Source organism: Gracilinanus agilis, chromosome 2 (assembly GCF_016433145.1).
Source record: "Gracilinanus agilis isolate LMUSP501 chromosome 2, AgileGrace, whole genome shotgun sequence".
In the NCBI taxonomy this organism is placed as follows: Eukaryota; Metazoa; Chordata; class Mammalia; order Didelphimorphia; family Didelphidae; genus Gracilinanus; species Gracilinanus agilis.
Genome location: NC_058131.1, coordinates 162,591,636 through 162,616,530, shown reverse-complemented (window position 1 = coordinate 162,616,530; position 24,895 = coordinate 162,591,636). Strand labels below are relative to the sequence as shown.

At 36.7% G+C, this 24,895-nt stretch overlaps 1 protein-coding gene across 1 annotated transcript in view; it reads left to right on the top strand.

Annotated features, from left to right (window-relative positions):
• Positions 1–2,797: 2,797 nt before the first annotated feature.
• The window catches only part of ATP6V1B2 (ATPase H+ transporting V1 subunit B2), a 37,842-nt gene continuing 15,744 nt past the window's right edge, over positions 2,798–24,895 (top strand). The window contains exons 1-4 of the mRNA XM_044663521.1: positions 2,798–2,929; positions 17,737–17,792; positions 23,952–24,050; positions 24,708–24,801. Coding sequence (XP_044519456.1) covers positions 2,803–2,929; positions 17,737–17,792; positions 23,952–24,050; positions 24,708–24,801 — 376 coding nt within the window. The 5' untranslated portion in view covers positions 2,798–2,802. The remainder of the gene's footprint in view (positions 2,930–17,736; positions 17,793–23,951; positions 24,051–24,707; positions 24,802–24,895) is intronic.

Sequence of the window (24,895 nt, the reverse complement as noted above, 5' to 3'; positions counted from 1 at the left end):
TGGAGACTTTCTAAACTTGGTGATGTCACATAAAGGATGATTATCAGCAAGCCAGAGGAGCACAGATTTGAGTCTATTATTATCTGTGCAATAGATTCCCTCTCCATTTGAAGGAAAGGTGGAGAGAAAGGGAAGATGAGAAGAGAAGGAAGAGAGACTAGAGGTGAGGGAAGGAAGAGAAGAGAGGAGAGGGATCGTGGGAGTGAGAGAGGGGATAGAAGGAAAGAGAGAAAGGGTTGGGGGAAGGGAAGAGGAGAAATGGAGAGAAATCAATAGACTATATTATTTATCCACATTCTTGGGGTTGGCTTTTGGTTTATTAAATTCACAGTTATTTACTGATGTTGTTCCTTCTGTAATTTCCTCTCTGTGAGCCACCGTTGGATTGTCTCTTTCAGTTCTGTGTTTGGCTGGATCTGGTCCATAGTTAGGGGGCTATGGTTAAAGGGATCAGTCTGATTGCTGAGCAGATGCCTAACTGTTGTGGACCTATCCACAGTAACTCTAGAAGATGGCAGCATCACAGGGTCTGACATCAGTGTGCTCATGATGGGATCTAGAAACTCATCACAGGCATCTGTGTTCAAATGTAACTAACTCTTGATTACTGACCTGGTGCTCTATCCACTATGGTAGCTAGCAGTCACTTCACTCCTATCTAAACATCAAAAGAATTCACAAGTTTCTGACTGTTTGAGTTAGAAAAAAGGGTAGAGCTCTCCAAGTATCTTGCTGACTTCTCACCTAGCACTAAATGGAGTGTGAATTTACTGAGTGGTTTGTGAGCTCCTCCATCTATTTCAAGTTTGTATTGAGTCAATCAAAAGGTAGACAAAGGAGGGTTAATCCTGTCTTCACAATCTAGTGAGGTACTTAAATTAGTGTTAACTCAGGATAGACAATAAAAAAGAATTCTCTTTCACAACATATAGTACTCAATCTCAATTTGATTTTTTCACTCATGTATTTCCCTTTTTTCTTCTTTTTTAAAACCATTATCTGCCATATTGGAATTAATATTAAGAATTGATTCTGAGGCAGAAAGGTAAGTCTGGACAATTGGGGTTTCAGTGACTTGCCCAGGATCACACAGGTAAGAAGTGACTGAGGCTAGATTTGAATGGAGGATCTCCAGGCTCTATGCCAGGCTCTCAATCCAATGAGTCACTTAGCTATGCTTCCCCTTGCTTCTCATGTCCTTCCTTCTTAACTTCAGCTACCTAAAACATAAACATCATTCAACACTGAATGTCACATTTCTAAGCTACTTGTCCTTGTCTCCTCAATCCAATATTGAACTTTTCCAGCTTCAGTTTGTTGAATTTTCATCTGAACACTTAGAGTACCTAGAGGTTGAATTATATGATTTAGCATTTTATTATTTACTGGCTCACATTTTTCCTTTAATAACTTCCTGCATGTTAGTTTCATAACCCTAACTTTTGTACATATTGAAAAAAGGGAGTATGCAAACATGCTCTTTCCCTTAGAAAATAAGTTTAGGGGCACTGCCTGTATTGATACTATTAAAATATATTGCAAGTTCGTAAGATTTAAATAGATTTTTAGTAGATCAGAATAATCTTAGCATTCATATTTGTGCTATGAAATCTTTTACTTTCTTCACTGAAGTTTCATTGCTTTTTTATTCAGTGCAATTTAATTCAATACACATATATTAAGTACTTGCCCTGTGGAAGGTAATATGTTTGCCCTTGAAAAGATAAAAGTCAAAATTACTGCTTTCAAGGAACTTGCATTCTACTTGGGGTGAAATAATGCCTACATATATATGTATATATACACATACAAACAAAAGTAAGTACAAAGTATTTATTTTTTATTGAAAAGAACACTAACATTTTAGAGACCAGGAAAGACCTCAAAAAGGAAGTGGCATTTGAGTACATATTAGGAGAAAGTTAGGGAGTATGGAGACTTTATAGATGTGCTACAACCTGGGCAAAGTCAAGGAAGCAGGAAAGTCTTATCAACGGATTTATAATATAAAAAATCTGGACCTAATCCTAATGAAATAATATGTGTAAAACTATTTGCAAATCTCGGAGAAGTATATGAATGCTATCTTTAAAAAAAAAACAACCTAATTAACATATTAATATCATATTTGAAAACTACTTTCCCCTTTTATTTAAATAGCTCTTTCCTCATTCCCTCTTTCCTTACTGCTTTCTTTCTCTCCTTTCTTCCTTCCCTATTTCCTTCCTTCCTTTTTTCTTCTCTTTCCTCCTCCCTCCCCTTTCCCTTTCTCTTCCTCTCTCCTTCCTTTCCTTCAGTCTTCTCCCTTCCCTTCCCTTCCCTTCTTTTCTCGCTTCCCTTTCTTTCTCTTATCTCCTTTCTTTCTTTATGTCGTTTCTTTCTCTCTCTTACTCTCCTCACTTCCTTTTTTTCCCGACTTCCCCTTGGTTTTACTCCTCCTCCCTCATCAACATTCTACCGGTTCTTTGCTTTTCATTTCATTACTTTGTATCTTCCGTTTTTTTTCTTATCCTTCCCCTTTCCAGCCCAACTGGCCCATCCCAGCACTCTGGCCAGCTCCTTTCGACTCCGCCCCTGAGATGTAGGCGTCAGGGGGCGAGGCTGGAGAAAGGGGTGGAAGATGGAGCTAGAGAGAAGGCAAGAAGGGAGGAAAGCAGCCAGGGAGGGAGGAGGTTGGGAGAGCGCGCGCTGACGAAACCAGGAGTGCGGGACTCCCAGTTATATCTGCGCCTGCGTACCGCCCGGCTATATCTGCGCCTGCGCAGTATGACTTCGGGGGACCGTCGGGACGGAGGAGACAAGATGGCGTTGAAGGGGATGTTGAACGGGTCCGCAAGCAAGAAGTCCACGGCCAGCATGATGCCCTTGGCAGGGTCCCGAGAACAGTCACTGGCCGTCAGCCGTAACTTCCTATCTCAACCCCGCCTCAGTGAGTACCGAGCGCAGGAAGCGCCAGCCCTCTTTTCCCTTCCACCCCCTCACCTGCTCAGCTATGGCGAAGGTATTTCCTCGCTCTGTCCCTCCCTCCATCCTCCGTGTTCCCCCAAGAGTGAACCCCAAGTGTTCCCCCCTGGGGAGCCGTATTCACTGATCTCCCATATATTAGTGGTGCTTGGCAAGACGGACCCCCACGGACCTTGGGCGGAATGGGACCCCTCCCCCAAAAGGCAGACCTCACACTTTTTAGTGTTGGAACCTGCCGCAAAGTTGGGGAAGCTTCCCCCTGGGGAAGCCTGCTCCTGAGCCTTGCGGACTTGGGCTTTGGTACCTTGTGGACCGCTCCCCTCCCCCTCCCCCTGGGCTCTCGGGTGTGTGCTGAGCTTGATCTGTCATCCCTGGCTCAGTGGTCAGGTTCTCTAGGGAGTTGGCTTCGGCCTTCAGTGTGGGAGAGAAGCTAGCTCCCAGGAGGATGCTTAGAACTGGAAAAACCTAGGTCATTCAGCCCAATGCTTTTTCTTCCACAGAGGGCAAGGAATTGGAGTGAAGTCATCCCTCTAGACAATGACAGAACTGGCTTGCACACTCTAGTGCTTCTCCCGCTCCCCCCCCCCCCAAGTAGGCTATATGATCTGATCAGAATTCTATGAAGTCGGGACTAGACACCTGGTTTTTCCTCCTCTTTCAGTCCCTTCCTCCATCCCCTATTCTTCTAGGCTTGTTTTCCTTAACCCTTTTTGCTAAACAACATTCAGTGCTGCTCTCTTTACAGAAGGCTTTAGTAAGCCATGTTAAATGAACCAGATTAGTAACAGAGGAGAGATCTTTCAGTGATTGTAAATCCCAGTTTCATAATATCTACCATGTTTTCTTCGGACTGGAGATGAATAGAGCGAACCATGGTTGGGCTTTTTTTTTAATCAATGCATTGTTTTCTGTTGTGTTTCTGAGCTTTGAGATTCCATTTTTACAATTTTGAGTAATTGCCAAAATTGGTATTGACCCTGGGTGGTTCTTTGCATAAAACGCAAGTAAAAAGGGTTTTTTGCTAGGGCTTTTTCCTCCTATCTGACTAATCCGATCCTGATCAGTCACTGTGTCATGTGATGGTACTGCGGAGTAACTGGGAATGAGAGCAAAACTGACTTCCACATCAAACGTATTCATGTCTTTCATTGGAGGCCTCACTAAATAGAAACAAACTTTGGAAGCCTTTTATTATCCAAAGTGAGGAATTCTTGACAGATATTGCATTAATTTTTCATAGATTTGGAAAATGAATGGTCACAAGCATTTACTTACCAACTCTTAGGTGCCAGGCACCAAAGATATTATAGACAAAAATGAAAAAAATGACTCTTTCCCTCAAGGAACTTAATATTCAACTGGAGAATTGTTGTATATGAAGAGTCAGGAAAGCTGGCACTAACTAGGTATATGACCTTGGGCAAGTCATTTATATTTTCCCCATTTGTACAGTGAAGAATTTGGACTAAATGTTTTCCAAGGTCTATTCCAGGTATGTAATCTTTAAACACTTTTTTTGGTGGATGATGTTCACATCTTTTCTTTTATCTCAACTTATTTCTAGGAGTATTTGCAGAAGAAAAAAAAATTGTGACATTAGAAAGGTGAAATCATTCCAAAGGGGAATTTGCAGTAGTTTTTCAATGTATACTTTGTTTTAAATAGCTCTCTTTAGGATCTTGAGGAAGGTTAAAACTTTGAACTTAAAATTATATACTGTAAACCCAGTCAACTAAGGTACTTTCATAGTTTGAAATGTTGTATAAACACTGTGTTAGCAACATTGTTTAAACCTCTTGGTCATAAGTCATAAAACTGTTTAAACCTCTTAATCCATAGGTCACAGAAATTATAACTAAACAGGACTTTAGTGATCTTCTGTCCCAGCTTTCTCATTTTTTTGGATGTGGAAACTGAAGGATACAGAGGTTGAGTTGTACTGAGTAATGTATTAAGAAGGTAGTTTCTTGACTAGTAGGTCTAACTAATGCTTGAGAGGTTTTAATATAAGCTTCGGTTCTCTTAGACCAGTGATGGACAAACTTCTTAAACAGGGGGCCAAAGGAAATGCTCGTGTGTCAGTCTGTTTCTAAGGCAACTCTTTGGAAGTTTCATTGTATTGTATCCTACTCATTGTATTTGTCAGATTAGGAGTAATATTGCAAGGCAGGACAGAACATTTCAAGGGGGGCACATCTGGCCCTCCGGCCATAATTTGCCCATCATTGCCTTAGTCTGTTCAGGAAAACTTGAATGTTATCTTGTGAATCAATGTTGAAATAGCAGTTGTTTTTTTTAAAACCCATATCTTCCATTTTAGAATCAATACTGAGTTCTATGTGTATTGGTTGCAAGGCAGAAGAGGGTAAGGGCTAGGCAATGGAGGTTGAGGAACTTACTCAGGGTCACATAGCTAGGAAGTGCTGAGGTCAGAACCAGGTTCTGCCTACTTGGAATAGCATTTTTTAAAAACCTTTGTCATGTTCTTCATTCTAGTTACCAGCATCTACTCTTGAAAATATGGTAAATCTTTAATATTTCCATTTTAAAGTTGATTGGTGGTATTACCATAGGTGATATTTGTAACAAAATATTTATTATGTGTGTATTTTCAAGTCTTTTCTCTGGGAGCCTGTTTTCTCATGCAGAATGGAACAATAATACTCTCAGGACTGCCATGAGGAAAATGATTTTTAAATCTTAAGGTGCCATAAAACTGAATTGATTGTTTGGATTATTATTGGTGATTCTAGGTGGCTAAAGAGAAGGGAATTCCTGTTGATGGTGACCAAGAGCTTCAACAACTCTTGAGACCTTTGTCATGGAAGGTTGTCTGAAGAAATGATCTGGCAGAAATTAAATAGAGTTGGCTATAAACAATATATATAAACGATATATAAACAATAGCTAAGAATATTTACTCATGTCATTTGAATAGTATTAGCTATTTTTTGCACGCTTTTATTTTCAGGCAACACTCTACCAGTATTATTTTAACCTCACAACTACCTGGGGGATTTGCTCTGGATCACAAATAGCACAAATAGTAAATGTCTGAGGACTGATTTTAACTTAGGTCTCCTTGATTCTGTGGCAGAGGTGTAGCACTGTGCTTGGAATCAGTAAAGACTTCCTGAGTTTAAATCTAATATCAGACACTTTAGTAGCTGGATGATTCTGGGTGTCACTTAATCTTATCTGCCTCAGTTCCTCATCTTTAAATGAGCTGGAGAAGGAAATCTTTCCCCCCCCAGTATGTTTGCCAGGAAAACCCCAAATGGAGTCACAAAGAGTTGGATGTGACTGAACAGTAACTTCCTGATTTCAAATACAGTGCTTCATCACCTAGCTGTTTTTGTGAAATAATAATAATCACCAACATTTATATAGCATTGACTATATACCAAGCACTGTGCTAAATGCTTTACAGTTATCTCATTTGAGCCTCTTTGCAAACCTAGGTACAATTATTATGCCCCTCATACCAATTAGAAAACTGAGGCAAACAGGTTGAGTGACTTGCTCAGGGTCACACAACTTGTTTATGTGTGTGAGGCTGGAATTGAACTCAGGTTTGCTGACTTAACCTCTGCACTTTATCGACTTTGCCACCTAGCTGCCTAATTAGACTTCTTATGCCACAAGAAAATTGGAACTTTTTTTTTCAAGACCTAGAGTGGTTTTGTAAGACACATAAAGTTGGTGGATCTTAAATATTTTGTGATAGATCAATTTCTTCTGAAATAATCAAAGTTTTATGTCCAGTCTTTTAGAAACTTCTGCCCACTTTCTCTCCCCCCTACCCCATTCCTTCCAGGTTTCTAATACTTTGGCTTTTTGATTACCCTTTCTTGTGGAAAGGTATGAGATACATAATTGCTTTAGATTTTGTTTGAGTAATGAGACTGAGGTTAAAAGGGTGGGTCTTCTATTATGCAACTGCCACAGAATTTCCCCCTTAATTTCACAATCTTTAAGTAGCTATATTGTTGGGAAAACTCATGCCCTGCCTAGGGTGGGGAAGTGGGAGAATGTCATCTTGACTAAACTTAAGTTTTTCTTAAGATCTTGAAGAAGCTTGGTAAATTGTTCCTTGTTTAATGTTTTAAATATGTATTGATATGTCTCTGAATTAGAGTACTAATTAGAATACATATTCATTTGTAGTCTTGAATTTCATAGAATTCCAACCTAAAAGTAACTTTGGGGTCTGTTCCGACCCCATCATTTTACAGATAAGGAAAATGAGTCCCAGAAAAGTGAGGACAAATTAAATAAGTATTTATTAAGGATCTGCTATGTGCCATGCATTGAGCTAAGCACTAGAAATTCAAAGAAAAATTAAAAACAGGATCTACCTGCCTTCAAGAAGCTTATATTCTTGGAGGAGACATATCTAATAAATAAAAGTTTATTGACTGAATGATATAGCCCGTAAATTGCCCAAGTGACATAAGCAGAGCCAGGAAAGTAACTCCAGATCCAGTGTACTTTCCACGCAAGTGGGATACAGAAAAATTTTAAGGGGAAAACTCCCAACATACTGTAGCTGACCATTTCCCAAGAGAGAAAGGAAAGTTGGGGGGAGGGTTGGATGAGGAATAAATGGAGATTCTTATAGATGATATTTGCCTTACCCCTCCCCCTTTTTTGAAGATAAGGACAACATTCTAATCAACTGAAATCTTTTCCTTGGGGAGGTTATCATGTGACAAAGAACTGCTGGTTAAATATTGTTATAAGTTAAAATGTAATTTTAGATATCTTTCTCTACTGTTTGTTTTTTGAATACAGGACTATAGAAGTCACTATGTCTATGGTACAGTATTACAGATTTAAATCTAGAATAGGGTTTAATCCAGCAGCAGCCCCCACCCTCAATTTTACAGATAAGGAAACTGAGACCCAGAGATTAAATAACTTTCCCATAGTGTGACTATCCTGATAGTTAATTACTTTCTGTGTGGAAAAAACTGTGGACCTATGTGTTTCAAAATCTAGCCAAACAAATTTAAGAGTGGTAGGAATGAGATTGTGTGTGAACCTAAGTCTGAATGGAGTTGGTTTGGTGTTACAGACTTATTCTTTTCATGTTGTAAAACCAGGCATGAACAGGAAACATGTACACATACTTTAGTTCCTAGAAAAAGTATATTTTTTCTTTTCTTTTTTTTTTAAACCCATAACTTCTGTGTATTGGCTCCTAGGTGGAAGAGTGGTAAGGGTAGGGTGGGCAATGGGGGTCAAGTGACTTGCCCAGGGTCACACAACTGGGAAGTGTCTGAGGCCAGATTTGAACCTAGGACCTCCCAACTCTAGGCCTGACTCTCAATCCACTGAGCTACCCAGCTGCCCCCAAAGCAAATTTTTTTGTTTTTTTGTTTCTTCAAAAATATTGGATACCCCAAAACAGTAGCTAGATCTGGGGTCTGTAAGATATTAGCAACCAAATGAACCCAGAGATTTGTCAAGTTCTCATTTTGTTCTGTTGTTCATTGAAGTACTGGGATTTGTTGCTGTATTTAGAGAACAAATCATTTTGATATAATTAGAGTTGAATAGTTTTGCCCACTGAATTAAATAAAATGGTATCTACTGTTATATTGGAATATTTTTGTTCCTTGCTTATTAAGTCTGTTAATTTTGTTTTCTTTTGACTGCATCTGTGGTGGAGTTCCCACCACAAAACTTCTACCAAATGCATAGCAGTACTTATTCTACAATCTCTAGAATTTTCTTGAGCAATGAGAGGTTAAATGAATTGTCCAGGGTCACATAACCAGTGAGGTGGGACTTGAACACATTTCTTTCTGACTTCAAAGTCTCTACTCAATACATCATGCTGCCTCTAAATTCATTAAAAAAAAAAAAAACTAAATTAAAAAAACTCCAAACATCGAACTAGCATTACTATACTACAAATAAAAGTCTTGAGTTACTTCCTAACAAATTTCTTACTCAAACCATTAAAAATAAATCCTACTCTTAATTGTCTCCTCAAATTTTACTTGGGCACATCTATAGATAAAGCCTTGCAAAGTAAGAAACAAGTTTAGCCACTAAATAAAGTTTCAGCCTGACATTGGCTAATGTTAAATGGAAGTAAGAGTTTAGAATTATAATTTTTCATAATTCATTAGATGTGAGTAGTTAACTTGCTGGAGCAAGTGGCCAGTTGTACATTATTGCAAACTTAATGTTGTACTAAAGTACAAAGGGTAACTATAAAATAATGAAACCAGATCAGAAGCTACTGGAAGCACATTCTATTTGCCCTCTGACTTCTTTTGATCAGCCAGTAGTCCTTTTTTGTCATCTGGAAGTCTACTTATGTTCTCCATTTCTAGGAAAAAACTGTGACTCAATTTTTTTCCTTGTGACTGGCAAAACATTTTGAGCTTTTTTCTCTGCTGTTTCCTCTATTGACACAGATCACATGAGATAATGTTTGGAACATGAGATTCTGAAGCATCTTTTTATAAAATGTCTAAGAGTGCTGGCTTTCAGCAGCACATATACTATAAAATGTGAGGCAGGTTAGTTTTTCGAAGAACAGTGAAATCAATGAATAACATCTCTTAAGAATCCGAAAGATCTGGTAATTGGTGTCAGTTGCATTAAAAAATATACCATTTGAGGGGGCAGCTGGGTAGCTCAGTGGAGTGAGAGTCAGGCCTAGAGACAGGAGGTCCTAGGTTCAAACCCGGCCTCAGCCACTTCCCAGCTGCGTGACCCTGGGCAAGTCACTTGACCCCCATTGCCCACCCTTACCACTCTTCCACCTATGAGACAATACACCGAAGTACAAGGGTTTTAAAAAAAAAAAAAACTATACAAAAAAAAATATATACCATTTGAGAAGCTTGATTTTGAATTCCAACTCTGTTAACTTAGGCCTTAGTGACATTGGGCCTGTTTTTAAAGACCACTTAGAAAGAAACTGCTGCTTCTTAAAGCAGCCCCTTCCACTTCGAGATAGCTCTGATTATGTGCAGATAAATGGGTTTTCTGAAAAAAAAAAAATACACACCAGAGCTAGCTATGACAATGAGGATAGAGTGCCAGACCTGGAGTCTGGGAGACTTTGGTTCAAACTTGTCTTCAGACACTGCCTAGCAGTATGACCATGGACAAGTTACTTAACCCCATTTGCCTCGCCCTTGCTCTTTTGTCTTAGAAAGTAAGGGTTTTTAAAAAAATGCACATCATACTCTTCAAATTTAGTTGAATTATTAACATTTTTTACATCATTTAAGTCTAGAGCAATAGTTCACAAAATAGCAAGCCTTGATTTATAGTCTTTGCCAATTTTCCAAGTTGTAAATGCTTATACTGAAAATTTAACAATGATGCTGCTTCTAACACATTCCTGGAAAGCTCTTATATCAAGTGAATTTGTACAACTTTCACCCTATATCTGAACCTCAGTTTAACTCCTTTAAAACTCTGTGTGTGTGTATGTGTGTGTGTGTGTGTGTGTGCGCGCATGCGCGTATGTGTATGATTAATTTTTTTTCTTTTTTCTTTTTCTTTTTTTTAAACCCTTAACTTCTGTGTATTGGCTCCTAGGTAGAGGAGTAGTAAGGGTGGGCAGTGGGAGTCAAGTGACTTGCCCAGGGTCACGCAGCTAGGAAGTGTCTGAGGCCAGATTTGAACCTAGGACCTCCCATCTCTAGGCCTGACTCTCAATCCACTGAGCTACCCAGCTGCCCCCTATGATTCATTTTGAACTGTTTGATCTCTATAATCCCATTGAGGCTAACTATTTTGATTGTGTCTATCCTTAAAGGTTAATTTGTTACTTGAAATGAAGTAAGGTCCTTGAAGCTTTTATATGGTATAACAAAGCTAGGCAAAGTTGTTACACATATTCCATTTACCTTTTTCTAGCTACCTCAAAAAATTGAGGTTTTTAAAAGAAGAATATAGAAACAACAAAATTTTGAAAGCAAAACAAAAACTGGAATTTCTGGAGCAAACCAAAAAAAAGAAAAAATTTCTCACAATAGCTTGATGATATAATTACTACAGCTATTCTCATTTTATAAAGAAACTGAGGCTTACAGAGGTAAAGTGATTTTGGCTTCAGTGACACAGATCAGAGCTGGGATTTGAATTCAGGTCTTCTGACTTTGTATGTAATGGTTTTTTAATGTTACTTCCTTCATTTGAAGGACTGATGTCTGTGAGAGAGTATGTGTTTTAATCATAGTTATAGCCCAGTTTGTATAAAAATTAAAAATAATTTGAGGTCTTTTGAAGAAAAGGCAAGCTGTTTTGAATTTTCCATAATTTTCTTTATATTCTCAGGAGAAAAGTTATGTCTTTTGTGCTATTCATTTCTTCAACCTCCATTCCATTTGAAGAATGGCTTCTTTAATCTTATTACTCAAAACTCATTCACACTTAATAATTGTATGAGCTAAAGAGGAACAAGTAAGCTGTATTTCCAGTCTCATTTTCTTGCAAAAATGAGGATAATACCCTTAACTCCTGAAACTCAAGTGAGATAGTATATGTAAAAAACTCAGAATATAAATCTCAAAACATTTTTAATATAATCTGCTATTGCCTTTTTTTTTTTTTTATTACCTGTAGTGGGTTTTTTTTATTTGCCTTTTTTTTTTTTTAAGAATTAGAGGCCTTGTCCCCAGCCTTCTTTTTTTTTTTTTTTTAAACATTCCCCCATTCAAAGCCCTCACTTCATTCTCTCTTGAATTTCTGTGGAAAAAATGCTATAGGCTCCTCTTATAAATTTAAGGATGAATTCTTCAGGCAGTGATTCTGGTGCATCTGAGCTAAATGATCATCTTAAGTGCCCTGTTTCAAATTCAAAAATTTCTCAGGTCTCTGGAAGCATCAAATGAGTCACCATGCTGCCAAAATCCACACATGGCCAGTCATCTGCATTCTTCCCTTTGAAGTATAAGCATTCCTTTGTGATTTCAGGAATTTGTGCATTTTCACTATGTCTTGGGCCATAGCCTTATATGTCTCATTGAGATTCTATTCAAAATCACAAAGTAATCCATGTACTTTGGTTCTGGAAAAACTTGGATCACACAAACTTATCTTGTATTTCCTTGTCTCTAGAGGGAAACTGGCATGTCAATGTCAGATTTGGGTCCTTGGTAACCTAACATAGGCTTTGTCCTGCCAGCATGGCCAAGGCCTGAGATGAGACTGAGGCTCCAGACAGAATGGTTCTAGCCTGGGACCTCAAGCTGGACAAGTACACGCCTGGGACTATAGGAATAGCAGAACCAACCCTTGGTCCCTTTTTCATAAATACATATGGAGAGAGAGGGAGAGAAAGAGATGTATACATTGTATACAACATACATATACGAACTTTTTTTTTTTCTCAAAGCAAGTACTTACGAAAGTTTGTTTTAAAACACTGTATGTTAATGTTTAGTGGTAGAAGTGACCCAGGCATAGATATATTATTTATTATATTAGTTAGTTAATTAGTATGTTAGTTAGCCTGCACTGTGCTAAAAATAGATGTGCAAAAGGGGGAAGCTAGATGACACAGTAGATTGAGTGCCAAGCCTGGAGTCAAGAACCTAGGTTCAAATATGGCCTCAGACATTTCCTAGTTGTGTGACTATGAGAAAGTCATGACCCCATTTGTTTAATTCTTGTCACTAAGATAGAAAGTAAGGGTTAAAAACAAAAGAAAAGAATACCTGTGCTGGGAATACATTTTTTAAAATGGAAATTAAGTCCATCCTTCAAAGAGCTTAAATTCTAATAGGAATGCAGCATATATATTTAGTGATAGACTAGAACTACAATTTATTGGTAGAGGATAAGGAAACTCCCTCTGCCCATACAGGCCTGCCCTTCCAGCTTTCTGAAGAGAGAGAGGGAGAGAGAAAGATTAGGTAGATACAAGGTAATTTTAGAAGGGAAGTCACTAGGTTGGCTGTCTGGGAAAGACCTCCCATAGAAGGCTAGCTATAAAATGGAGATTCTGAAAGGTAGAATTGAGAAGGTGAACACATTCTAGGCACAGGTGACAGCAAATGCAAAGACAGGGAATTGGGAAGTGATGTGAGGAAGAGTAAGTAAACATGTTAAAACTGGACCAAAATATAATCAAACCTTGGTTCTTGGACAGTTTTCTTCCCTTACCATTCCCATAGGCCATGAACTCCTCAGTATAGGTGAAGTTAAGTTTAAATTATTTAATGTAATTATTTTTTAAATCTATGTCTATGTATTATTAATGTTTAGTAAAATAGAGCTCAATGCATATAATGTCTTATAAAATCTAGGTTTTCTGGGTATCTGGAACAATTTACTTATTGCTTATGGGAAAAATTCATTTGGTATTTGACCTTTTGGGGATTCGGTCTGCCTTCTGGAATGAATTAATGACAAATACCAAGGTACCACTATACATGGAAGGGGGAATAATATCTAAGAAAATTAGAAATAGGGGCTAGATTAGATGCCATTTCCTGACTGTAAATCTCATTTTCACTCTGAAGTCTTTGGAGTTCTAAAACTGTTATTAATAATTCTTTGCTACTAGGCACTTTTAATTCTGGCAAGTCTTCCAAAATTTGTGCTAGACCTCAGAGAACTTAAACAAGTGAGAAATTCCCAAAATGTTAACAGCTTCTTGTAAACTATTTCATGCCTTCTAGAACTTTTAAAATGTTTGATTTAATTTTTCTGATTATGAAACTTAATGCTAAAATTTGTGTTTGTCAGAGAATATTATATTAGAACCCTTCGTGGAGTTCTTCATGCTTTTAATTCCCAGTGTTCTGGAATTTGAGATGCCAAGATTAAAGGACTGTTTTTTTTCTCTCAGATTTGAGCTATACTAAGGACATATTGGGCACAATTAGAAAATGTAGTAAAAAGGCACATTAAGTGCTTGCTTTCATTTTAAAAGGAGAAAACTACACATTTTGGGGTTGGTTGGGTGTGGGACACTGGGGATTGATTTGGTCTGGGAAATTAAAGGGATAAATGGAGTCATAGGACAGTTGTTACTCCTTTCTAGGAATAGTAGTGTAGATCTTTGTTCCCAGAGTTTAGAGGTGAAAAGCAGGAGGGGGAGAAGATAGGTTATTGACTTGCTATTTGACAGAGCAACATGGTAAGTTTGGGGCAGACTAGCTAGTCCAACTAACTGAGGAGGAAATAACTCTTGTGAAAGCAGTCATCTGGCCTTCTTTAGCAGGTCTGTAGTGATAGGAGAATTTACCACCTCAACTGGTAAGCTTTTTTCCATGTCCAGCCAGTTGTAATTTTCCCTTAAGAACTGAATTCTGCCTCTGCAAATTCTCTGCAATTTGTTACTTCTGGTTGTATATCGTAGTTTGGTTACACATCCATATTACAGCTTTTTAAATATTTGAATTTCATCCCAAAAACGTGTTGCCCTTAGATACACTCTTTATTTCACAGTACATTGTGACATTGTTTTAATAACTTTACCATTCTGGTTACCCTTCCAGTGACATGGACTATATTGTACTACCTTGCACAAGTTAACTCCTTTCTAAAATGTTCACCCAGCCTTCATACCAGACTAGATATGATCAAATTTGAGGATTAGAGTACAGTGAGACTGTTCTAGATCTTCAATGAGGCCTTTATTAAGGTAGAAATATTGTTCCACACTATTTCAGTTGCGTGTATAGTGTTCTCCTGGTTCTGCTTATTTCACTCTGCATCAGTTCTTCTAGGTCTTTCTAGTTCTTTCTGTAAATCATCCTGTTCATAATTCCTTATATCTCAAGAGTATTCTATCACTGTCACATACCACAATTTGTTCAGTCATAAATTCTTCCCTTTTCCATAGATCTGACAGGTGAATTATATTATTTTTCCCTAATTAACTTATAATATCCCTCTTTATAGTTAAGTCATTTTGCTTGACTTGACTCATAAGTCAAAATATACCCATTTTGACCGTAACCTGGTATAGGGTATGAGATATAGATCTAAACCTATTTTTGCCATACTGTTTTCCAATTTTTCCAGAGGTTTTTTTTCAAATAGTGAGTTCTTATTCCAAAAGTTGGACTATTTGGGTTTATGAAACACTAGATTGCAGAGGTTATTTACTTTACTCCATCTTTTCCATTGATCCACCCTTCTATTTCTTAGACAGTACCAGATTGTTTTGATGATTACTGCTTTATGGTTCAATTTTAAGATCCGGTACTGCTAATCCACCATCCATCACATTTTTTTTCCCATTAGTTCCCTTGATATTCATGACCTTTTGTTCTTCCAGATGTATTTGTTATTATTTTTTCTAGTTCTACAAAATAATTATTTGGTAGTTTGATAGGTATGGCACTAAGTAAATTAATTTAGGCACAGTTGTCATTTTTATTATATTACTTTGGGCTACTTGTGAGCAATTCATGTTTTTCCAATTGTTTAGATCTAATTTTATTTGTGTGAAAGGTATTTTGTAAACACATACATGTATTCATATAATTCCTGCGTTTGTCTTGGCAAATAGATTCCCAAATATTTTATATTGTCTAGAGCGATTTTAAATGGAGTTTCTCTTTCTAACTTCCTGCTGATTTTTGTTGGAAATATATAGAAATACTAATGATTTATGTGAGTTTATTTTGTATCCTTCAACTTTGGAAAAGTTATTATTTCAAATAATATTTCAAAAATTATTTTTAAAAGGGGGGGGCAGCTGGGTAGCTCAGTGGATTGAGAGTCAGGCCTAGAGATGGGAGGTCCTGGGTTCAAATTTGACCCCAGACACTTCCCAGCTGTGTGACCCTGGGCAAGTCACTTGACCCCCATTGCCCACCCTTACCACTCTTCCACCAAGGAGCCAATGCACAGAAGTTAAGGATTTTAAAAAATAAAAAATAATAAAGTTATTATTTCAACAAGTTTTAGGTTGATTTTCTTGGATTCTCTAAGTATACCATCATATCATCTGTAAAGAGTGATAGTTTTTAGTTTCCTCATTGCCTACTTTAATTTCTTTTTCTTCTCTTAATTGCTAAAGCTGGCATTTCTAGTACAATATTAAATAATAGTGATGATAATGGACATCCTTGCTTCACTCCTGATCTTATTAGAAAGTCTCCTAACTTATCCCCATTGCAGATGATACTTGCTGATGGTTTTAAATACTATTTATTATTTTGAGGAAAGGCCCTTTTATTCTTATGCTTTCTTGTGTTTTAATAGGACTGGGTGTTGTATTTTTTTCAAAGGCTTTTTCATGTGATTTCTGTTAGTTTGATTATTGATGTGGTCAATTATGCCAATGTTTTTCCTAATATTAAGCTAGACTTGCATTCCTGGTATAAATCCCAACTGATCGTGGTAAATAATCCTTGCCCTTGTGATATATTGCTATAGTTTCTGCTAGTATTTTATTTAAGATTTTTGCATCTATATTCATTAAGGAGATTGGTCTATAATATTCTTTTTCCGTTTTTTGGTCTTTCCAACTTGGGTATTAGTTCCATATTTGTGTCATAAAAGGAATATGGTAGGACTCCTTTGCTTATTTTGCCAAATAGTTTGTATAGTATTGGGATTAATTGTTATTCAGATGTTTGATAGAATTCACTTGGGAAACTATCTGGCCCTGGGGGTTTTTTCTTGGGGAGTTCATTAATGGCTTGTTCAGCGGATCATCTTATAATATTGCTGTTACTATATATATAATGTTCTCTTGGTTCTGCTCATTTCACTTTGCATCAGTTCATGTAAGTCTTCCTAGGTGTTTCTGAAAGCCTCCTGCTATTCATTTCTTATAGCTCAATAGTATTCCATCACAATTATATACCACAACTTGTTCAGTTATTCTGCAGTTGATAGGTACCCTCTCAATTTCTAATTCTTTGCCACCACAAAAAGTGCTTATAAATTTTATGTGTGTGTGTGTGTGTGTGTGTGTGTGTGTGTGTGTGTGTGTGTGTGTGTATGTGTCCTTTTTCTGTTTTGAACTCTTGCGGTATAGACTTAGTAATGTTATTGCTGGGTCAGAGAGTATGTAGTTTTATAGTTCTTTGGGTGTGGTTCCCAATTGTTCTCCAGAATGGCTGGATTAGTTCACAACTCTATATGTTCATTTCAGAGTACTTTCTCCTTCCTCCTCAAATTATTTTATCTATGCTTCTTTACATATATCCCTGCCCCACCCTGCCCCAGACTAATGTAAGCTTCTTGAGGCCAGAGACTGTTTTCTATCTAGTCTCAATATCCTCAGGACCTAGGACTTCATTAAATCATTTCAGTTGTGTCCAACTCTTTGTGACTCATTTTGAATTTTTCTTGATAAAGATACTAAAGTGGTTTGCCATTTCCTTCTCCAGCTCATTTTACAGATGAAGAAACTGAGGCAAAAAGGATTAAATGACTTACCCAGGATTACACAACTAGTAAGCATCTGTGACTAGATTTGAACTCAGGAAGATGAATCTTCCTGACTCTAGGCCCAGTGCTCTATCTACTGTGCCATCTAGTTGTTCCCAAATAGAACATAATAGATGCTTAATAAATGATTATGGGAATTGGATTAGAATGCAGCATTATCTCAACACTTATTTTATACTGTTGATTCATATTGAGCCTGCAGTCCATTAAAACCTTATGGTTATTTTCACATAACCATGTTTTTGTCCCATAATTGGTGATTTTTAAAAAAACCTTAGGGGTAGGGTTTCCGTTTATCCAAACTCTTCTATTTCATTTTATTAGATTCTTCCCATAGTCCAACATGCTATAGTTAACTATTACTATTTTTTCTTCCAGCATACAAAACAGTATCAGGAGTCAATGGTCCTTTGGTCATCTTAGATCAAGTAAAGGTAAATATTACTCTTGTGCTTTTTTTAGCTTTTAAATACGTTTTTAATTCGAAAGATTTTATTTAATTGATTAATTTATAATATTTTTCCATGATTGCATGATTCATGTTCTTTCTTTCCCCTCCTCCTACTCCCTTCCCGTAGCCAATGAGCAATTCCTCTGGGTTTTACATGTATCATTTTAAATAAGTTTTTAAAGTTTTATTTAAATCCTAATTTGGATATTAGAAAAAAATAAAGAACAGTTTTGAACTACTCATTGACTTAAACAAGTCTTCCTAAATGGTTATTTACATATGCCTTGTGTAAGAAATAGTCATAATTTGGTATTTCATCCAGGCACACATCTTTATTACCTTAATATCTTCAGAAATGGAAAATAATGCTATAATAGCATACAATCAAAAGATCTGAGTTATACATACTGTTTAAAATTGTAAGAAAAAATCAGGAAAGTAAGTCTTCTAATTGCAATTTAAATATTTTTTCCAGAAAAAAAAGAATAGAAAAGGGGTTGGGGGTTGCTATTTAACTTTATTACTTAAGGTAATAAGGCTATTTATTATTTTTCCATAGTTACATGATTCATATTCTCTCCTCCTCTTACCTCCCCCCTCCTGGAGCTGAAAAGCAATTCCACTGGGTAAAAGTTATAAGGTTAAAGTATTATTTTGAATTGGAAGGGACCTCAAGGTCAGTTTGCCTAATTTAATTTTACAAATGAGGAAACTGATGCCTACAAAATTGTCCAAACTGATGTCTACTTCATATAGCTAGTAAATGATGGATTAGAGTTTAATAGAAAGTTGGATTTGGAGTCAAGAAATCTTTGTCAAGCTAGGTATATAAATTCACTTATAGTTAAATTCTTAAGTCCGTTCACTTACTGTCTGCATCCCTATCTTTGCACATAAATGTACAGATACTATATACAGGATCTATATATAGCTATAATTTGTTATAAAAAAAATAAAGCAAGTATGTCTTGGTTTACCCACAAAATGTGTAGATAGTTTCATTGAGGAAAATACTATTTTCCAGCTTTAATTTTTTGTTGTTGTTGAAATGAAGCTCCACATTATGTTCATGTATAATATACAGGTATTTTCTTTTAAGGCCTTACCTTACTAGATCAAGTTTTCTTTCAATTTAAGGACCAGAAATGAAGACTTTTTTTTCTTTAAAACCCTTACCTTCTTGTCTTGGAATCAATATTGTGTGTTGGTTCCAAGGCAGAAGAGTAGTAAGGGCTAGGCAATGGGGATTAAGTGACTTGCCTAGGGTCACACAGCTAGTGTTACGATTAAAAATGATAAAGACTGATATGATAATATAAATTAGTATTTTAATTAAAGCCATGCTGATAGGGATAAAATCATTAGGCCACGTGCCTGCAAGAATTTAAACTGCCGCCTCAGCCATTTTTTACCTCTTGTTCCTTCCCGCGCCTCCTATCTAAGAGAGCGACTTCCTCCTCACCCAGGAGATTTATCCCCTTTCTTACATCATCATACTTCCTGTTTGCCATGAGGAATCATGGGAAATGTAGTTTCAAAGTCTCTACGTGTCCATAGGAAATATATAACATACTTTTAAATGGCATCTTCCCAATTCCAAATATACAATTCCCCCTGAGATCCGACAAAAAAAAAGGTTGGTCCTTTTTCTTTGCTGGATCTGTAAATATAGACAACTTCTAAATTTTAGGAATTTGTGGAATAAAAGAAATAGATGAACGAATGGATAAAATTAGCTGCATTGACAAAAAACCAATTTGGGGGCAGTCCCCTATTGGCATAATAGTGTACATTTAAAACAATATATTCAACTTAATTTCAACTCCCCATAATTTCAATTAACTGTACCCCAAGGTTCAAATTGGTCTTCATGGTACAGTGAAGGCTTTTCAGGCATCTTCATGGTGTCTTCACCAAACAGGTTCGTCGTCCGGATTCTGGGGAGATGGCAAGATCCTTATCCTGAAATTATTCTCAAAAGAATTTAAACTTTACATTATAGATTGCAAAACATACATTTTCTTCTGAGAAATATACATTTCCCCTGAAATTACTCCTAAAAGAGTTAAATATACATATATTTTTACATTATCGAATTAAAAAAAAAAAAACTTAATACACATCCCATCCCCCTGAGGTAAATTCTAAACACACCTTTTTTTTTTTTTTTTTTTTTTGGAAAGGGTACCTCAGGTCAGCTAAGAATGAGTGGCTGAGTCCCGGGGGTTGTATGAAATCAATTGGCAAAATAAAAAGAATAAAATTCAAGAAAAAAAAAGAAAAAATTAACTTGTGAATGAAATGTAAAATGTGCAAAAAATGTAGGGAAAATAAACAGGCCTTTGAATCACGGCCCAATGAAAATGATTTAAGCAGTTTGCTATTACCCATTCAGGGCCAGGACTTAAGGGAAATGTCTCTCTCTGATCTGATTTACTATCAGCTTTTCAGAGAAGTGAGCCAAATAAATAACCAATCTTAGGTGCTGGCCTAGGAATTTAAGTTGAGGGGACCCATGTCCTCTAAAGTTTTAGAAAAGATTGGGGCTCCGGGACTCAAACCCCAATTTCCAAGCCCTAAAGTATTGGCATAGAACTCCTGCAATCCATGCAGATGTTTTAGTCAAGTCTCTGACCATGTGCTTTCTTAGCACTATTAACAGCTTTTACATTCCCTTCTCCTGGAATCAGGCATTTAATCACAGTCCCATGTTCTCAGTCTCAGGCTCAGGTATTTGCATTAAGCTTATATTGCTGTAGAATCAGAAAAAGGATAAATAATGATTATATATGTACTTCCAGTACAAGATGAGAAAAAGGAAAAATCAATTTCTCTAATTAAAAAAAATGTTTTAAAAATCAAAAATATATATATAGCTTAGAACTAGAAGAGTTATGTTACCCAAAAATGAGAGTTTCTGTGAGAGAAAATGGATCTTACAAATAGCAGATTCACAATGCACATTCAAATAGAGTGCCATAATTTCTAATAGCACATTTTAAAACAATAAACAATGATGTTTAAAAATTATATACTTGTTATAACTTTTAAATCTTGGCTAAGAGTTTCTCAACAAACTCTGTTGTTGCTTCCATAGCAAAATCTGATATTTAAAAAAAGAAACCTTCTGGTCTAAATCGTCCTCAGATAAGAATATACAGGAGTTCCTTGGCTTCCTGTTTTTAAAAAAAAAAAAAAACAATCCTGGGTAGGAAATTTTATGCTTCTACCCATTTAAGGCAATAATTTTTTTTTATAATAAAATATAAAAAAGCATATCCTATAAGACAACAATTCTTTAGGATTTAAAGTAAAAGTTAAAAAGATCTCTTGTAAAATTACAAGTTAATTCTCAAGGCGTGGAAACTTCAAAGGTTCTATACAATTACCAAGACAGAATACATTTTAAAAGACATGTGCTCTATAAATCCAGTATACATAAGGCAATTTACAACTTTAAAAATGTGTAGGAAATATAATGTGAGTACCAGATTAACAAGCTGGTCAAAACCTCTTACCAGTTCTAATAGATTTTTCTCATTATTTGGGAGTTACAATAAAATCATAAACAGAATTAATCTAGCAGCCACAAACTTCATTAACTTAAAATGATTTAGAGCAACAGGAAAATCAACGAAATAAGCAAGATTAATTTACAAAACTAATTAGCAAAATACAGTAAGATACAGTCTCTTTAAAACAGAAATAAAACTCATTCAGTTCCGAGGTTTAAAAGTCCACCCCTGGTTCAATTTAAGGTTCTTTTGATTGAGTTCTGCTGAGTTTAAGGGGTTTTTTAAAGTTCAAAGTTCTGAGCAGGTATGGGGGTGAATATGCCATGCGGCCCAATTAAGGGTAAACGCTAGTTCAAGGTTCAGACGCTAGGTCCACGTGGGGTCAGGTCGTGGACTCGGGGATAGAGAAAAACTTAGGTCAGTTTTGTAGAAAATCCCATGTGTAGAGCTTGTGGGGGTGGGGGGTGCCTAAATTAGGTCTTTAGAGAAACACGTGGAGGGCTAGAATGCAGGCCATTACCAAGAGAGTGGGGGCTGGGGGGGAGTGGGGGGGAACAATACCAAATCCTAAGCAGCAGAGGCAGAAGTTGAATGGCATTCGGCGAGTCAGGGTGGGGGTCGCTTCTTGAAAATCTCAGGATTCCGGATACACAGAAATGGTCTGCACTGGTGAGTCAGGAAAAGCAGCGGAGATCACAGGCACTGGGAGACTGGCAGGCTTGAGGTGTGGCAGGAAGGGAGACCAGGTCAGGACTTAAGGAGATCAGCAGCAAGACGATACTGGCTGGGCTCCAGCAGTCCAACAGTGTCCACAAGGGCCACCAGGCCTGGGGCATTGAGCAAAATAAATTGCAGCCCAGAGGCAATTAAAACCATTGTCTCTCTTCCCTGTAAAATAGCCTCTAGGCTGGGGAAAATTGGGAGAGTACTGGGCAAGGAAAAAGATCGTTTCTGAGACTCTGGGTCCCAGAGCCGCATGGCTTCTTCTTAGGCTATCTAGAAAATTGAGAATTCGAGTTCCAAACTGCATATGGTTGCCATCATTGTTATGATTAAAAATGATAAAGACTGATATAATAATATAAATTAGTGTTTTAATTAAAGCCATGCTGATAGGGATAAAATCATTAGGCCACGAGCCTGCAAGTATTTAAAACTGCCATTTTTTTTACCTCTTGTCCCTTCTCGCGCCTTGTAGCTAAGAGAGCGACTTCCTCCTCACCCAGGAGATTTATCCCCTTTCTTACATCAGTATACTTCCTGTTTGCCATGAGGAATCATGGGAAATGTAGTTTCAAAGTCTCTACGTGTCCATAGGAAATATATAATATACTTTTAAATGGCATCTTCCCAATTCCAAATATACACTAGAAAGTGTCTGAGGCCAGATTTGAACCCAGGACCTCCCGTCTCTAGGCCTGATTCTCAATCCATTGAGCCACCTAGCTTCCGCCTTAAGTATTTTTCCATGTTTACTTGATTCATATTCTCTCCCTCCCCTTTTCCTCCCCTGTCCCGGAGCTGACAAGCAATTCTACTGGGTTATACATGTATTATCACTCAATACCTATTTCTATATTTTTCATTTTTGTAATAGAGAAATCTTTTAAAACCAAAACCCCAAATCATACACCAATATAAACAAGTGATAGATTGTATGTTTTCCTTCTGCATTTCTACTCCCACAGTTCTTTCTTTCAATGTGGATAGCATACTTTCTCATAAGTCCCTTGGGATTATCCCAGATCATTGCATTGCTATTAGTAGCAAAGTCAATTACATTTGACTGTCCTACGCTGTGTTTCCATTTCTGCGTACAATGTTCTCCTGGTTCTTCTCTTTTACTCTGCTTTGGTTAATAGAGGTCTTTCTTGTTCATATAAAAATCAAGCAGTTCATCATTATAGCACAATAGTAAGTATTCCATCACCATCGTGTACCACAATTTGTTCAGGCATTCCCCAATGGGGGGACACCCCCTCAGAAATGAGGACTTTTAAAGAAACAGTTTTATAATTGAATTTGTGTAATGGATCTCTTCCGGCTTCCTAACTTAGTCTTGTTCCAATTTGAGATTAATGTGTATGATACAAAGGCTCCTTAACTTTTTGTGTGACTTGACCTTCTTTGGGAGTGTAGTGAATCCTGTGAACCTCTTCTGGAAATGTTTTTGAATGCATAAAGAAAAATACATAGAATTCAAAGGAAAATAATTATACTTGGAATAATTGTAATCATACTATAATAAATTTAGTCATATTTAATATTAAATAATTAATAAATGATAAATTAAATAATATTTAAATAGTTTAAGAGCTCTAGTTTTATGTTAAGTTTCCAAGATTATTGCCTCAAACACATGAGAAGCTATAATTCTTGTTAAAGGACCAGTTTCAGTATTTAAAAAAAAAAAAAAGAAGAAGAAGAAAGGAAATTGCTACTGGCCAAATGTATAGATGACATTTGACACTTATTCACAAGGGTATGTATGAATTTGTCTGTGACAGGCTTCTTAAGGATTTAGAGTGTTTGAAAACATGTAGAATTAACTACAATGTATAGAACACCTTGAAGAGCTTTGTAACTTGGTTTTTTTTTTTATTTTAAAATTTATTTTCTCATTTTAGTTTCCCAAATATGCTGAGATTGTCCACTTGACATTACCTGATGGTACAAATAGAAGTGGCCAGGTTTTAGAAGTTAGTGGTAACAAAGCAGTAGTTCAGGTAAGCAACACTTACTAAAATTGGCCAGCTCTCTTTTTCCTTTTTTTATCTATAGTCACTAAACATATTTAGGGGATAAGGAGCAGGGTGGTGGTGGTGGTGGTGGTGGTGGTGGTGGTGGTGGTGGAACAGGGGGATGGAGATGGAATGAACTGATTGATCACAGAGAGAGATGAATACTGTTGCTTATATAGCTAAATTGTGGGGATAGGGAGAAAGAGAAATTTATGGTAGCTAGGGAACTTTGACCTGAGGTAAAGGTTTAGATAGGCATGATAACTCTCTTTGAAAGAGCCTTATTTGAGAGTGTTTTGGGAAAGTGGAATTGAAACAGGACCAGAGGGTGGAATTCATAGGTAGGAAGATTAATTCTATTAGTATACAGAACAATTTTCATATTGTTTGAACTACCCAAAAACTTGTTGGACTACTAAATTGTATCAGCACATAATTATACATAATTTTATAAAATACTTTCATTAACAGGAACTCTCTGAGGTCAGTAGTACATTTGGTATTTTTCCTACTTGTGCAAATGAGGAAACTGACTAATAGCAAGTTATTTTGCCTAATGTCATAATTAATAGGTAGAAGTGCGACTCAAATATAGGTTTTCTGACTTTATACCATACTGACTTAAATTTCTTATTTCGGTAGGTTTTTGAAGGAACTTCAGGTATAGATGCCAAGAAGACAGCCTGTGAGTTTACAGGTGATATTCTTCGAACACCAGTGTCTGAGGATATGCTTGGTATGCAATGAATAGTCTTGCTTATTTTGAATAGAAGTATTTATTTTCTTATCATAGCCACAATATTTGAAACCCAATGTTTTTTCCATGCAAC